At 36.4% G+C, this 16,637-nt stretch overlaps 2 protein-coding genes and 1 pseudogene across 4 annotated transcripts; 1 reads left to right on the forward strand and 2 right to left on the reverse strand.

The window, feature by feature from the left end:
- Positions 1–831: 831 nt before the first annotated feature.
- LOC143597800 (uncharacterized) lies at positions 832–2,575 on the reverse strand. The gene is made up of 2 exons (XM_077076194.1): positions 2,320–2,575; positions 832–2,198 (listed from the first exon to the last, which is right to left on the reverse strand). The coding sequence occupies exons 1-2, from the start codon at positions 2,564–2,566 to the stop codon at positions 964–966; spliced, it is 1,482 nt and encodes a 493-aa protein (XP_076932309.1). The 5' UTR covers positions 2,567–2,575; the 3' UTR covers positions 832–963.
- Positions 2,576–8,717: 6,142 nt separating this feature from the next.
- LOC143597801 (GPN-loop GTPase QQT2-like) lies at positions 8,718–12,653 on the forward strand. 2 transcript variants are annotated; one of them, XM_077076195.1, is made up of 6 exons: positions 8,718–8,838; positions 8,979–9,093; positions 9,653–9,879; positions 9,959–10,249; positions 11,188–11,393; positions 12,291–12,653. In XM_077076195.1, exons 1-6 carry the CDS (start codon positions 8,740–8,742, stop codon positions 12,559–12,561), a joined length of 1,209 nt encoding a protein of 402 aa, XP_076932310.1. In that variant the 5' UTR covers positions 8,718–8,739; the 3' UTR covers positions 12,562–12,653. The 2 variants fall into 2 exon arrangements, with proteins under 2 accessions (XP_076932310.1, XP_076932311.1); XM_077076196.1 differs by having other exon boundaries at positions 8,739–8,832.
- Positions 12,654–13,004: 351 nt separating this feature from the next.
- Positions 13,005–16,052, reverse strand: LOC143597803 (uncharacterized; annotated as a pseudogene). Its single transcript, XR_013146997.1, has 3 exons — positions 15,709–16,052; positions 13,224–15,127; positions 13,005–13,133 (listed from the first exon to the last, which is right to left on the reverse strand). The product of XR_013146997.1 is annotated as an uncharacterized LOC143597803 (transcript).
- Between the last annotated feature and the right edge of the window lie 585 nt (positions 16,053–16,637).

Raw genomic sequence — 16,637 nt, forward strand, 5'->3', positions numbered from 1 at the left:
ATATATTATAGGAGAGAAACAGGAACAATAAATAAAATTAACTTTTAATGAATTTGACTTAAAACTACGTAGTTTTGGAGGTTTCGCATCTAAGTTAGATATTCATATTCACTCTCCCTTAACTATAATTACTATTTGTGTAAAGATCGATGGATCCCAACTAGAAAAACCAAAGATAGCTAAAGATTGAACCCTAGATACCTAAAGATTGAACCCGTTCATATTCACTTTCCCTTTACTATTTATGTAAAGATAGATGGATGGATCCCCGACCAGAAAAACCAACTTTCCCTTTACTATAATTACTATTTATGTAAAGATAGATGGATCCCCGACCAGAAAAACCAAAGACAGCTAAAAGTCGAAGGCAGTTTTCATGGTTAGAGCTACTAATGATATAATTACTATATGTAAAGAGCGATGTGGGATTTCATGATTAGAGCTACTAACGATTTTCATTCAAGGATTTTAGTATTTTGAACCCAGAATGTTTCTGCAAACATTGAACAAACAAACATCCAACAACTCAAACATGGTTTAATAAGAGAATTACATTTTGTTAGGCTTAATGGTTTAATAAGAGAATTACGTTTTGTTAGGCTTAATTCTCAGTACCTCAAACCAAACCTAAACTACTGTACATGTCTCTCGAGTCTTGACCAGTTAATAACTATATGGGAAAGTTTCTATTGATATTAATGGCTTGAATAAAAATGTTGGACAACATAACATATATAGTTTATGATTATTAATAATATAAAAAACCGAAATGATAAATTAGTAAATAGGATCTATCAAACTGGACAAACAAATTGCCAAGGTAATTTACTATATTAAGAAATGACTAGGTTGTACAAAAGACCAAATGTCATTGTAAACATCACATACATCTCAAAACCAAAATCCATAGCCAACAACATACAACAAAAAAACATCACTTCAACTTCCATTCTATATACCACCTTAAAGCTCTTCGTTGAGTGTCCGCCCTCCTAGTATCACATTCTCCTTGAAGTCCTTGGCTTTCTGCCTATGTGGCTCCGCGGCCTCCTCATACTTGCTCCCCAACGCCTCTTTCGCCGACTCTAAACCGTGTTTTGCCTTCTCCTTCGCCCATTCCAAGCCCTCTCCCACATAGCCCGCCGCACCCTTCGCACCATCTTTCGCACCTTGAGCCCCGTCTTTCACATAACCCGCACCAGTCTTCGCACCTTGAGCCGTATCATAGGCCCCATCTTTCACATAACCCGCACCACTCTTCACACCTTCTTTCGTGCTTTGGGCCGTATCATAGGCCCCATCTTTCACATAACCCGCAGCACCCTTTGCACCTTCTTTCGCTCCTTGTGCCTTGTCATAGGCCTTGTCTTTTACGTATCCTGCAGCATCCATCACGCCTTCTTTTGCACCTTGAGCCTTGTCATAGGCCGTGTCTTTTGCATACCCTGCAGCATCCATCGCCTTGTCTTTAATATATCCTGCACCATCCATGGCGCCTTCTTTCGTGCTTTGCGCCTTATCATAGGCCTTGTCTTTCACAAACCCCGCAGCATCCATCGCCTTGTCTTTAATATATCCTGCACCATCCATGGCGCCTTCTTTCGTGCTTTGCGCCTTATCATAGGCCTTGTCTTTCACAAACCCCGCAGCATCCATCGCCTTGTCTTTTACATATCCTGCGCCTTCTTTCGCGCTTTGCGCCTCATCATAGGCCTTGTCTTTAACATACTTGGCGCCTTGTTTTGCACTTTCCGTCTTTTCATAGGCCTTGTCTTTCACATATCCTGCAGCACCCTTCGTGCCTTCTTTCACGTCTTGAGCCTTATCATAAGCCCCATCTTTCACATACCTTGCAGCATACTTCGCCTTATCATAGGCCCCACCCGTGGCATCCATTGCGCCTTCTTTCACACTTTGCGCCTTATCGTACGCCCCATCTTTCACACTTTGCGCCTTATCGTACGCCCCATCTTTCACACCCCCTGCAGCATCCTTTGCACCTTCTTTCGCGCTTTGAGCCTTATCACATGCCACATCTTTCGCATACACTGCAGCACTGCCAGCCTTGGCCGCCTTGTTATAGGCTTCATCCTTAATCGAACCCGATGTCCGGGAAGCTTTTTCCTTCAATTCGTCCGCTTTTTCACCGGCATAGTTCTTCAAATCTTCCGCTTTATCCACAGCGTATTCTCCAGTTCCTGTCAATATTAATAACCATCATCATTTCATCATTAACTATATATTCACATAGCGGTGGTTTAAAACCACATTTACTTTATAATAAAAAAACAGTTAAAACTAACTAAGTAACTAACTAACCGGTTAACTTGTCTTTGGCTTCCTCGGTACGAAGGCCAAGGCCCTCAGTGATCTTATCTTTGGCCCACCCGGCCCAAGATTCCGATGACTCTTTGGCATCTTTGCCCGCTTGGTTTCCGGCACTGGCCGCCTTTGCTTTCGCTTCCTCATATTGATCAGTAGTGGCCGTGCCACGGCACACGACAGCCAGTAACAACACCGTAATGATCAACGTCACTGCGGCGGTTTTAGCAACTTTAAAAGACATGATGCACAAAAGTTATTAACTATTTTAAGAAATGTTGTATTGGATTAGATTGTGATCGGAAGTTGTGGAATGTTGGGTGATTAATAAAGGGTTGGCCTGGGAGGCGGCAAAAGGATTGAATAAGATGGAAGTGAAGAGTGGCGGTGGAAGGCAGACACAGCATGTTATGTGATGACACGTTTCAGCGGTTGAAGTCCCACGTGTCTTACTTATTTCCTTGACGTCGAGTACTGGTGACTTGATACGTACGCCATTAAATATTGGTTCCGAATCAAATTTACATATTTATTTATGTGTTTTAAAATTAATTTATAGTGTGTGGGTAAAAGAGATCGATCGATCTGATGATGAATATGTTAGAAATCTAGAAATACCTACTTTTGATGTATTAGTAGTTTGTCTCGAATTACAAATATCACGACTAGTGTCATCATTCATCCAACTAAGCGAATGAAATTTGCAATTCTATACTTTTTATTCAACGGCTAAACTTTGCTCTTTGTAGGGGTGGGAATGGCTGATAAGGGTTTATGTTAACATGGTTTTCTAATAAATTCAAAAAATTTATTCATCGATTGGATTATGATTGTAATTTTGATGTTTTTTAAATATTGTATATGGCTTAGTATACTGGATGCATATTTATTGAATCCCCCGTGTTATTTAGGTGTTTACCATACCATAGGCAAACCATTTATGTAACACCCGTCAAATTTCATGTTCCTGTTGAACTACACGTTTGGTTATGTGCTAGTGTCGGCCCAATTTAGGCCCAGAATAACTCACCTAATTGGTCCAATAGAACATCAAAAACTCAAATCAACATAATAATTAAACCCAACAACAATTACACAAGGCCAATCTATATTGACCAACCCCAATGGCCAATAGTCCAATATTACGTAACTAGGCCCATTAAGATCCAACCGTATTACACTATTACGGTAAACACAAATCAAGTTAAACAATCAGATTAAACTTATAACTAATTAAATAACTCTATTGCTTATAATTTATATATAACATAATTAACAAATTTTATATAATGCATTACATTTTTATAAAATTCTTATATTACCATGATAATGAGAAAATAGATATGGGAGTGTCTCTGATACATAATACCATATAACAATTCCATACAACTTGATTGTTGGACTACATTATTTGCTCAAGTTAACGTGAACAAGACCATGATGATCACTCGGTAAATTTTTTTGGTAATATGTTGCAAATGAGGTTATCCACTACCATTTCCAACAACTGTTTTGCGTCGGTAACAACTGCTACCAACGGATTTAACCATCGTGATACTTGAATACTTCCTTAATTTAATTGGTATTAAGGGATTGTACAAAGATTAGATATTTAGATGCCCCAACCCCCAATTCCGGCATCTTCAAGAAAACGGCAAACACTCCCATTCTTCAGCAGAATCTTTTGAGGACATAATTTTTATTCTAAACGTTTAAGTTGTGACATAACCATTTGTGAAAAATCTATAAAAACCACGTCATTGATTGGTTTTAAAAATATCTATTTTTATCAAATTTAATTAGTTGAAACATCACTTCAAGTGAGAATTGAAACACCTCTCCTACACATATATAAATCAAAATCAATCTTACCGGCCATTTTGTATACAATTTATTAACTATTAAACATGTGAATGAAGAGGAAAATTTTCTAATAAACAAGATTTGTTAAAAGATTTATCAACTTTAAGATAAATAAAAAGATATTATTATACTGTCATGAAAACCTACCAGATTTTGTTGGTCGATGCTCTTGTCATCAAATATCTGATTTGTTGTATATGGTAAAGAAAAGTCATATGTATTGGACTTTAAATTTCTAATATCTTATTCAATCAATGCATATAATACTCTGTTTCGATACCTTCAACATGGTATGGGGGCCATAGGCAGATAGCCTCACACCTTTAACGTTGTCCCCTTGTTTTGGTGTTTGTGAAATTGTGTCATCATGTACTTTTGTAATGTTTGTTTTTCATGAGGTGGAGAAAATATTTTTATGTGTACATATTAAATTTGGGCCCTTGTAAACTATGAGGTAGAGAAAAAACTTTCACTAGTGTGTATATCATATTTGGGAACCTTGTTTACCATGTTTGTGTTTATTAACAAACAAACGATTCACGGACGTAAATGAACGAACATAACTAAACATACATGAACAAATAACTAAGCCAATCTCTAATATCAGTTAAGAATAATATGAAGAACAATGTGTTAGCCTAATAAGTTATTAAAATAGACCAAGTTGTAAAGGGCCAAACAATTTTAAATTATTAACAAACATACCGAATTTAAATGAATGACCACAAACGAACATCAGGAACAAAACATGTATTCATGTTTGTTTGTGTATATAATAAATGAACCCCGTCAAACGGTTTTTGAACTATTCATTAAACTTTATTAGCACCTGTACTTATAAAAAAAAATAAAAAATTGATTGACCGAAATATCATTATGTTCATCTATCATGACTATATCATGACAGAGGTGCACAAACGGGGTATTTTCAGAAACTGGGTAGGAACCGGTTCCGGTTCCTGGTATTTGACCGGGGATTTTAGGTTTCGGGTAGGGCAGGGTCTGGTTTTGACCCGGGCAGGTTCCGGCCCTAGTCCGTACACGCGGGTAGGTTAGGGTGGGGTATGATTCCAGATAGAAACCGCCAGGTAGGGTCTGCAACTAGGTTTTTTTTTCACCTCTAGCCAGGACAACAAATATGATTATGATTTAATATTTAGATGTTTAAAAATGGCTACTCTCATTAATTTCTTTAATCTATCTTATTATTCATTCACATTTTACTAAAATGCACTTGGCTTATCCACAACAAATGACAGAATTATAGAAATTGTCCTTTATGTTTGTATCAAATTTCACTCGTTGCCCTTTATCTTCAAAATTGATTTTTTTTATCCTTTACGTTTATAAATCTAACACCGTTTGTCCTTTAACCCTAACCCAGTTAGTTTTTCTCGTTAAGTCAGATTATGTATCATGTGCAAGACACATGAGGGCAAATCGGTCCTTTTACCATATATTTAAAAAAAAAACATTTAATATTTAAAAAACATTTTAAGATAATCACTCTCTCTCTCTCTCTCTCTCCCTTTCAAACTCCATCTCTCTCCTTCTACCAATTCTGTTTTCTACAGCTAATCACCACCACATCACTACCTGCTACCATTCAATCTCCGGCGACCACTACCATCTCCGCATCCATCAATATTTTTGCCCTCCCGATCTCTCTCCCTCCCTCCCTCTCTCTCTAAACTTTCCACAAAAAAAAACCCACCTGGTGATGTCCTTCATTGCCGCCACCACATTGTTGTTTTGTTTAGGCCCTGTACCACCATATCATCCAGATAAGAAAGTTAAGTTGAGTTCTTGTCATGACTCGTGACCACATAGACAAATCGTCGAACACTTGGTGTTCACAAACCCAAACATTTAAGAAACACCTCTGCCAGACAAATTTTCAAACACGTGGTACACATAATGATTTTGCTCCAACAAAAGAGCATCACCATTCTCATTAATCAAACGGCGGCGCCGATGTCTGGATCAACGGTAACCGCTTCAAGATCCGACGGTGAGGGTAGCTTTGTGTACGTCTTCCTCGTTAAAGAGGTCCTCACCAAAGCGGTGCCGGAGTATCCTCCAAATCAAAGACCTTCTCACATCGCCGGTAATTAGAAAACCCCCAATTTCTAGGGTTTCAGTTTTCAGCCTTATGTTTTCTCTTTTTTAATTTCTAGGGGTTTGGGTTTTATATTGAACAGCTTGAGTTCTCACATCGCGGTAGCAGCGTTCTGGTGGTGGTGGTCACCAGGTCGGTTTTTTTGTGAGAGTTTAGAGAGGGGGTGAGGAGGACAGAAGATGGTGGTGTTGCGTTAGAAAATGGCAGGTAGTGGTGTGGGGGTGGGTGGTGGTGGTGGTGGTAATTGGTGGTGAGGATGAGTTGCGGTACGTATACAGTGAGAGAGAATGGATCTGACAATTCATATCAAATTTATATGTTAAATTGTTTTTGAAAATAAATCATTTTCATTAACCTCAAATTGTCCACAGTCCTTGTAGGTGGTGATAATTACACACGGTGACGGTGATGTGTTGGAGTGTTGGTGGTGGTGGTTGAATGAAGAAGGAGGAGGGAGTGTGAGAGAGAAAGGGTTTTTTTTTATTTTGTTAAAATACTTTTAATTAATTTGGAAAATTGACTGATTCAAATTCATTTGGAAGGCACATGATCTGACCTAACGAGAAAAACTAACTGAGTTAGGGCCAAATGACAAACGGTGTTAGATTTATAAACGTAAAGGATAAAAAAAATCAAGTTTGAAGATAAAAGACAACGAGTAAAATTTGATACAAACATAAATGACAATTTCTGTAATTCTGTCACAACAAATAAATCTTAAATCCAAACAGAACAAATTAATCTTAAAATCCAAATCAAATAATCTTTACAGAGCAAGCAAACTATAACTATAAACGTTAAGTTAGATTCCTTGATTAAGGTTATCCTCAAACCTATGAAACCTATGAGTCATCTGTATCCATCTGAATTGTCAACACTTCAGGATCTGATGATGCTTCATGTGTCTCTACTAGAGGTGTTCAAAAGAATCCGAATCCGAATTATACGAAAATCCGTATCCGAACCATCCGAAAATTCGGATTCGGATAGTGATTTTAGGATTTTTCGGGAATATTAAATTTAATAACTTTTATATATTTTTTATTTATAAGCATATAACAGAGAAACCCTAATTTAGTTTTAACAATTTAGGGCCTGTTTGTTTGAATCTGAATAGGCCTCTTAATGATTCAGGCCTCTTTCAACAAGTTAGTTTGGGTTGTGTTTTAAATGTTAATAAAAATCTCAATTACAGTTAACCCTATTTAGTGTTACAAGAGATAATTGTAAAAGTACACAAAGTAATATTATATTCCAAATTTTGCCCGCAAAAAAAAGAAAAAAAAAAAAAGTGTAGGTCTGAATGGTCAGGTTCAAAACTAGGCTGAATGAATAATAAGTCCTGATTACCCTTCCCCTGCCATCCTCCTCCTCGACTCGACTACCCACCAACCAACCACCGTTGTACACATCGTATCTTCTTCTTCCTCCGGACTTGTTTTTCTTTCCTCGCCCTGACCAACTAGGTGAGTTGTTGCTAATTGCTAAGCTTCAGGCTGTGTTTAGGTCCTTGTTTGATTTCTAATCCTTGAATTGAATGTGAATGTTTATGGTAATTAGGTTATTTCAGATTATGCTACTTTTAGTTCAAGTTATTAAACAATTTGAGGTTTTCAAACCTAATAATGTAATATGATCAGAGAAGATATTTAAACCTTCACCATATCAATTTTGGCTAAAGTTCAATTGTTCCTCTATGAAATTTCAACTTTCAACATGTTAATTTAAAATTAACTTGATGGTGATTGGTCTTGTGCTTTTTGAACACTATAGTTTAGGTCCCATTGTAGCTATTTGTAATCACATTAGCAGTTCTTGATGTAAATAGCCACTGAATATTAAGCTGCTCTCCCCCCTCAGCCTCCACTCCTTCACGAGACCATACCCTCCAAACCAGTCTTCCACTGTCATCTCTAGCATCTCCGGCCACTGATATATAGTCTCCGCGTCTAGCATCTACACTGCTGAAAATCGGATATCTGGATATTTTGGTTTTTTGATTACTTTTAGATTTGAATCTGCCATGAATGGTTCATATATAGATGATGGTTTAAGAATCAACTTAATTGTATAATAACAGATGTGGTTTGTCATAAGATTCATCTTTCTCTTTTGACATATTTCTCTTTGAAAAACACTTTATTGATACATGATTGGATTATGGTTGTATACATGGTTGGATTAATATCAGATCCCAATTTTATGTTGCAAACTTTTATAAAATAAAAATAAAAAATAAAAAAATGCAAAATTCGGATATTCGTTTCACTATCCGAACGGATATCCGAAATTTCGGATATCTGAAGTTCGGATATCCGGTTTTGAACACCCCTAATAATTAAGGGTGTAATTGAGCTCGCCTTCTTTCATGCGAGTGGTTAATTTGAAGTTCGAGCTTCCAATTAATTGATATTAATTTTGAAGGATTATTTTAGATGGAGATTGATTCAGAGTCAAACGTTAAAGCATCAGAAAAAGAAGAAGAAGCTGCATCATCTACGCAAACCAAATCTACAAATTCATCTGGAGTCAATGTAAAAGATTCAACCCCTCTTTATATATATATATATATATATATATATATATATATATATATATATATATATATATATATATATATATATATATTATTTCCAACTTTTCTATGGTTTTCTCTTTTTGAACATGTTGGTAGTCGGCTGGTGAAGTGAAAGATGACATCACCATGTCAATGGGGAATTTGCAGATAGACAAGTCCTCAACAGGTTTCAAGAAGAAACCTGTTATCATCATTGTTGTTGGAATGGCAGGTATCATGTTACTTGACTGTAAACACAAAGTTTTGAGTTTTTTTTAGACTTGTAAATCAACTGACCGTTCACTAAAGTATTCGTGAACCGTTGGGCAGGAAGTTTGTTTAAGTTCAGTTATTTAATAAATGAATTAACATGAACAAAGGTTTTAATTTTTTTCGTTCTTCTAGTTATACAGACGAACATGAACAAGTCTCGTTTGTTTATATATGTTCGTTACTTAATATATGCATTTATATTTTCTAAGCCACTACAATATACTATGGTTTTAAGAACTTTTTAAGCCCAACACGTTCACGTTCACTTTTAATCTTAGCTCACTTTTGTTTGTTCATCTATGTTTTGTTACGTTCATGAACCGTTTGTGTACGCTATTAACGTAATAAGAGAACAAGAGCACAAACACTTTCTTTGTCTTAACGAACGGACGTGAACAAGAAAACCCTTGTTTATAATTGCTCATGTTCGATTGTTTGTTCAGTTAAAGTTAAATGAACGTACTCTGTTCGTGTTCGTTTGCAACTTTTTTGTTTCATCAATGTCTTATAATGCGCAGGAAGTGGGAAAACAACATTCCTTCATAGAACCGTCTGTCACACACATGCTTCCAACATAAAAAGTTACGTAATGAATCTTGATCCAGCTGTCATGACTCTGCCATTTGGGGCCAATATCGACATACGGGACACCATTCGCTACAAAGAAGTCATGAAACAGTTCAATCTTGGACCCAATGGAGGAATATTAACTTCACTCAACTTGTTCGCCACTAAATTTGACGAGGTAAATAGTAAAATATACATTTTTTGCTTTTAAAGTTTTTGATGGTATTTAATATTAATAGTAGTGTTGTGGTTGTTAGGTTGTAGAAATGATTGAAAGGCGAGCGGATGAACTTGATTATGTTCTTGTGGATACTCCTGGTCAAATTGAGATATTTACTTGGTCTGCATCGGGAGTGATAATTACTGAGGCGTTTGCTTCAACTTTTCCGACTGTGATCGCGTATGTTGTTGATACACCACGTGCAGAGAGTCCGAATACATTTATGAGTAACATGCTTTATGCGTGCAGCATTCTTTATAAAACCCGTTTGCCCATGGTTGTGGTTTTCAACAAGACGGATGTCATTCAGCACCAATTTGCTTTGGAGGTAAAATACAGTTTTTACATTAACTTTTAGTGTGTTTTTATATAGTGGTTTTCTAAATTTGATCAGTCAAAAGTCAAACAAGTCACTTTTTGTGACGGTTTGCCCGACTCATGAACACGTTTTCCGTTATTTTTCTGATACATGATTAGGCTTGTAAATGAACCCGAATGTTCAGTGAACGTTTAGCGGGAAGTTTGTTTATGCTCGTTTATTTAGTAAATGTTACGAACATGAATAAAAGTTTTTGCTCTTTAGTTAAACGAAAATGAAAGCATGTCTTGTTTGTTCATTTAAATTCATTTATGTTTGTTCATTTGCTTTTTTCTATGCTTGCTACTTTATGTTTGTTTAAGTTCGTTCTTTTAAGCTTGTTAGTATATTCATTTTAAGTTTTTTAGGCCTGTTACAATTTAGTCTTGTTTTAATAACTTTTTAGGCCCAAAACGCTGTTCAAATTTATTTTAATTGGTTTTAGCTCAGTCATGTTCGTTCATCTATTATCAGTTCTATCCGTTCGTTTACGTTTGTGAACCATTTGATTATGCTGTTAACGAATGAACCCAAACGTGTACCTTTCGTGTTCGTTTGGTTCATTTACAAGCCTACTAATATGATTACAGAAACTGTACCATTAAAAAGAAATGTAATGTTAAGATTTTAAGAAAAAGATTTCAGAGGTCTTTATATATTTAAATACACTTTGTTTGACTCTTATCTGTTTTGCCTGTTACCCATTTTCTTTTTAGTTTAATCTTTTAGCTTAACTCTCATTTTGATATTTAAATACGTAAAATGTAATTTAAATAGACACATATATATATTTTTTATAATGGCATTCTGAAATAGTGATTTGTGTATCATCTGAATATTATACGATGCGCTCATTTATCCTTTTAATTGAAGATTTTGAACACTTTTTTGTTGTGGTATATGATTAGTGGATGGAAGATTTTGAGGTGTTTCATGCTGCACTAGAAAATGACAACTCGTACCCGTCAGATTTGACCCGAAGTCTTTCTCTTGCTCTTGAGGAGTTTTATAAAAACTTAAGGGCTGTTGGAGTTTCAGCAGTTTCTGGTGCAGGGATGGATGCTTTCTTTAAAGCTATTGAAGCAAGTGCAGATGAGTACATGGAAACTTACAAGTATTTGTACACACTCTTTGTTGTCTATTTAACACACACAAACACAAAGACAATTAATTTCTTTATAAATTGTGTTTTACTTGTTGTCATTGGTAAGTGGGGTCTGTGAGTTTTCTGGTTGCAGTTTACTATGGTTACCAAAAAAAGTTTAATATTTTAGTAGTTAATATCCTTATACTGTCAGTTATAGAAAGTGTTATGAAGATTACAAAACATTTTATAAGTTTTTTGAAAAGCTTATTGGAAAAGAAAAGGTACTTTATGGCTATGCGGGTCAAAACGTGTTCGGGTCAGGCTGGGTAACAGGTCAGAACAGGCTGAATAAAAACAGTGGACATTTTGGTTCAGCTGAAAACGGGTTTTGACCAGAATGGGTATGTGGCAGAATGGGTCAGATTTAAAATGGTTATTTTAGTTTGGGTTAGGACGCATTTCCGGTCAGAACATGTCGATTAGAATAGTGGTCATTTTGGTTTTTGTCAAAACGAAAATGGGCACGGGTCAGTATGGGTCGATTTAGAAAATGGTTTTTTTGGTTTAGGCTACGACGTGTTCGGGTCAGTATGGGTTCAGGTCAGACTGTTAGAACGTGCTGACTATAAAAGTGGTCGATTTGGTTTGGGACAAAACAGGTTTTGGGCCAAATGGGTAAGGGTCGGAACGAGCTGATTTAGATAATGGTTATATTGGTTCAGGTCAAAATGGGTTTTGACCAGAATGAGTACGGGTCTTATAATTGTAGTTAACAAAGTTTTATATCATATTGATAATGTTTAGATGCCCTGAACCAACACACTAGAAAAATAATATGTTTTCCAATAACATTGCAAAATCGGTGCTCAATTTATCAGATTTTGAGTTAGCTTAGATCTAATATGGTAATTGGTATTTTTGTAGAGCTGAGCTGGACAGCAGACGGGAAGAGAAGGAACGTTTAGAGGAAGAACGCAGGAAAGAAAACATGGAGAGATTGCAAAAGGATATGGAGAAATCTGGGGGCGGAACTGTGGTGTTGAGTACTGGTTTAAAAGATAATGGTAAAGGCAGTACAAGCATGATGGAAGATGAAAATGAAGATGAAGAAATCGAAATGTACACTGATGAGGATGAAGATGATGAAAGTGGAATAGATAGTGATGATGAACAGATTGCAGATTTCAAATTCTAAGTGTACTGGTACCTGGCTAATGGCTACTAGTGATCTTATGGTGTGCTTAAATTTTGCAGTGGTTTGGTTTTTTTGTTGACATATGCAGAATTAATGAAATGCTATTAGGCTGATGTTCTGAATCTTATTATTAATATTTTGAAATGGTTTGGTTTTTTTGTCACCTCTAGCCAGGACAACAAATATGATTATGATTTAATATTTAGATCTTTAAAAATGGCTACTCTCATCATTTTCTTTAATCTATCTTATTATTCATTCACATTTTACTAAAATGCACTTAGCTTATCCACAACAAATTAATCTTAAAAACCAAGCCAGATCACATGACAAATATTAAATACCAAAATTTGAATGCAATATGTTGGGGTTTTAGGCAAAAACACCCAAATCAAATAATCTTTACAGAGCAGAGCAAGCAATCAACCACCAACTATAACTATAAACATTGAGTTAGATTCCTTGATTAAGGTTATCCTCAAACCTATGAGTCATCTGTATGCATGTCTTCATCCATCTGAATTGTCAACACTTCAGGATTTGATGATGCTTCATGTGTCTCTACTACCTCTCTGTTTTTTTAAAAATAATTTAGAAAAAAATATATAAACAAACAAATAGCAATCATAATAAATTTGAAGAAAGAGGATAAAAAAACATACTTGCAAGTCTTTTTATTGTGACCTAAACCTTTGCATTTGCTACACTGCATTTGTCTTCTAATCAGCTCCAACGACCCCGCCTGCTTCAACTTAGCCCGCCTACCTGGCTTCCCAGGAGGCCGTTTAGCCGGAGGCGGTGTAACAATTACCGAAACGCCCTCACCCTCTACCGGCCCGTCAACATCAGGTATCGGGTAAATCGACTCTGCATACGTTTTCCTATAACTCTCAGCCATAAAATACCTCGAACAATAATCATAAGCATTTCTACCAACACACTCAAAAACCACAACTGCGTGACAGCATGGCAGTCCAGTCAGCTGCCACCCTTTACAGCTACAATCCCATTGACTAATGTCAACTAGTTCAACCGTTTCACCATGAACTTCAAACACACTACTTTCTGATGGCAAAACTTGAAACGTTCTCGCTTTTAAACTTTCGATTTTAAGCTTTTCTTCCATTGATGGCGTTAAAATTGTAGTCCATCGGTTGGAATCGACCCGTCGCGTATAAATTAACTCCATTAATTTACCTCTTAACACATCAATCATGTGAGTTATCGGTAACTCGACTGCATCCGACACCCAATCATAAAACAACTGTCCAAAGTTAGATGTCACGTGATTATACCGTGTGCCGTTAAAGAACACATTCGCCCAATGTTGTGGCTCGCTATTAACCACCCAATCATACGCTTCGGGTGAGATCGCTTTGATATCTTGAACACATTGTTCAAAAGCTTCAACTTTTGGTGCATATGCAGCAGCATAAAGATCTTGAACCATGAGCCGTCTCGCTTCGTGTGAAAACCGACCTTTTAAATCATTATTAAGTTTTCAGCAACGTATCTTAAACAATACGCGTGAAAACACTCGCCACCAAACACATTAGCAATCGAGTCTTGTAACCCTTTAGTGAAATTAGCTACAAATGTAATCGGTTGAGATATCGGGGCGCATGATTTCAGTTTTGATAAAAACCAAAACCAATTATCATCATCGGTTTCATCATCGACTACTGCGAATGATAATGGGAACACACCATCTTCACCATCCGCAGCAGTCGCAATCAATAAAGTCCCTTGATACTTGGCATCCAGAGGAATATCATCTAAAAATATTAACGGGTGACATCCGTTTTGAAACCCGGAAATCGAAGCATGAAACGAGACAAAAAACTGGTGGAAACTCGAATCCGGTTTCGTATCGAATGTAGCTAAACTCCCGGGATTCGTTTCCGTTATTTTTTGACAAAAATAAGGTAGTTGTGAATAAGCATCTTTGTATGAACCTTGAAGTTGCTCCTTTGCGATTCCTTTCGCACGCCACGCTTGCGAGTAATTTAACCGAACGCCGTATTCGCGTTTAATGTCGGCCACGATATCTTTTGGTCGGTAATTCGGGGAAGATCGTAACTTCTCCTTAATGATATTCCCGACCCAACCTTTTGTGGCCCGATAACCCGCTTTCGCAGCAACCCCGTTACACGTATGTTCAGGGTTCATTTTCTTGATGCGGATTATATGGGTCGTTGGTAATATTGAAACATATATTTTCCATGGACAGCCTTCGGCTTTGCATTTGACACTAACGCGGTGACTATCACTTTTCTTATATTTTAACGAAAACCGTGCGCGATTGAGAATTTATGCAACGCTTCATGAAACTCCGCAAAACTAGAAAATCTTTGTTTCTACACCTGTGATTGTGTTTTCCCACTGTAATGCAGCTTTGTTATGTTGATTTTCATAGTTTGAATCGTATGGGAGTGATAATGGTGGGTCTTCATTTTGTATGACGGTATCAAGTGGGTTCGTTTCATTTGGGTCGTTATCAGTTTGGCTTGTTTCAATAGGGCTAGATGCAAGTACAATGGCTTCAGATACTGTTGTTCTGCTGGACCTGCAATTAGGGTTTTATTAGAGTATAAACGAAACATGTTCGTGTTCGCTCGTTTAACTTTAACCGAACAAATGATCGAACACATTCAAACTAAACAAATGGGATTCTCTTGTTTGTGTTCATTCATTAAGAAAATGGATATGTTCATGCTCATTAACAATATTACCGAACGGTTCACGAACGAACGGACATCACTGAATATAGATGAACAAAATAATTGAGTTAATACCAGTTAACAATAATGTGAAGAACAATATGTTGGCCTAAAAAGTTATTAAAGATAGATTACGTTGTAAAGGGCCAAACAATTCTAAATAAATATTTTAACAAACGTAAACGAACAGACATACACAAATTTAAATGAATGACCACAAATGAACATTCAGGAACGAGACGTGTGTTCATGTTCTTTCGTTTAACTAAATGAACAAAACTTTTTGTTCAAGTTCATTCGTTTATATAATAAAGGAACCCCGTCAACAGGTTCATGAACTATTCACTGAACGTTCTTCTCGTTTACAGGCCTATAGACAGATATCAGTTTTCATAATATTAACTAAAGTCTATAACAGTTGAAGTACCTACTAGCAGGCGTGGCACCATCATTTGGCATGACAAAAACATCCACTTGATCAGCATTAGCAAAGAAGCTAATCATGCGTTTAAGGTCTTTATCTTTCGATATCATAATAAGCGTCTTCTTGTTTCCGGGAAGAAAGTACTTGATCAACATGCCATCAACATTATATCCAAAAGTCTCGGCTAAATCCTGTTTGAAATCAATGACTTTGGTGTCGGTATCAAGGTCAATCGCATAGGCCTCACCGCCACTGTATGTCATGGACCCGTCTTTTTCGGTCCGGAAGACACCGCCGGACTGGCATATAGCTATAACTTTCTTGTCTGCCATCTTAATGGAAAAAGAATGTACCAGATTATAAGTCTATGAAGTTAACATATTGAGTGTGAGAAGAAGATGACAATAATAATGATATTGGTAGATAAATTAATAATAATTCAATGCTACGAAAATCATCAATATCAGCAGAGTGCACATATATAAATATAATTGTGGTGTTTATACATACAATTAATTGATTGGGTTAATGAAAAGAAAGATTAGCATTAGCATTAGCATTAGCATTACCTAGGGTGGGTTCATAAAGAATTGTTGGAAGGATTGAATTAAGAGTATGAACAAGGGATTGATTGAGGTTACAGTAAAACTGATTGGTTTTTGCATCTTCACAACCTAACCTAGCTTTTGTTTTTTCAACTATTACCCACACTTCACAAATCAATCTTTCTTTCTTTCTTTCTTTCTTTCTTTGTGGACGAAGAACCCACATAAGGGATCGGGTTAGGGTTTGTGTTTTGTGTTTTTAATAATTAGGTATTTTTAAAGAGAAGGGAGTTTGATTAGACTCATTTTTCTTCAAATTAAAAGAAAAAAATTAGCATTAATTTCCTTCAATTTCTTTTCTTTTCTTTTCTCTCCCACTTCTTTCAT

Source organism: Bidens hawaiensis, unplaced genomic scaffold, assembly GCF_021521415.1.
Source record: "Bidens hawaiensis isolate Kalapana, Puna unplaced genomic scaffold, B.hawaiensis_p1.1 tig00049060_1, whole genome shotgun sequence".
In the NCBI taxonomy this organism is placed as follows: domain Eukaryota; kingdom Viridiplantae; phylum Streptophyta; class Magnoliopsida; order Asterales; family Asteraceae; genus Bidens; species Bidens hawaiensis.

What these genes read in the sequence shown, in the direction of transcription:
- LOC143597800 (XM_077076194.1), bottom strand. Translation starts at nt 2,566, where the DNA reads ATGTCTTTTAAAGTTGCTAAAACCGCCGCAGTGACGTTGATCATTACG. An exon ending in AGCCAAAGACAAGTTAACCG is followed by an intron (nt 2,199 to 2,319) that starts GTTAGTTAGTTA and finishes TAATATTGACAG; the next exon opens with GAACTGGAGAATACGCTGTG.
- LOC143597801 (XM_077076195.1), top strand. Translation starts at nt 8,740, where the DNA reads ATGGAGATTGATTCAGAGTCAAACGTTAAAGCATCAGAAAAAGAAGAA. An exon ending in TCGCCACTAAATTTGACGAG is followed by an intron (nt 9,880 to 9,958) that starts GTAAATAGTAAA and finishes TGTGGTTGTTAG; the next exon opens with GTTGTAGAAATGATTGAAAG. An exon ending in AGCACCAATTTGCTTTGGAG is followed by an intron (nt 10,250 to 11,187) that starts GTAAAATACAGT and finishes GTATATGATTAG; the next exon opens with TGGATGGAAGATTTTGAGGT.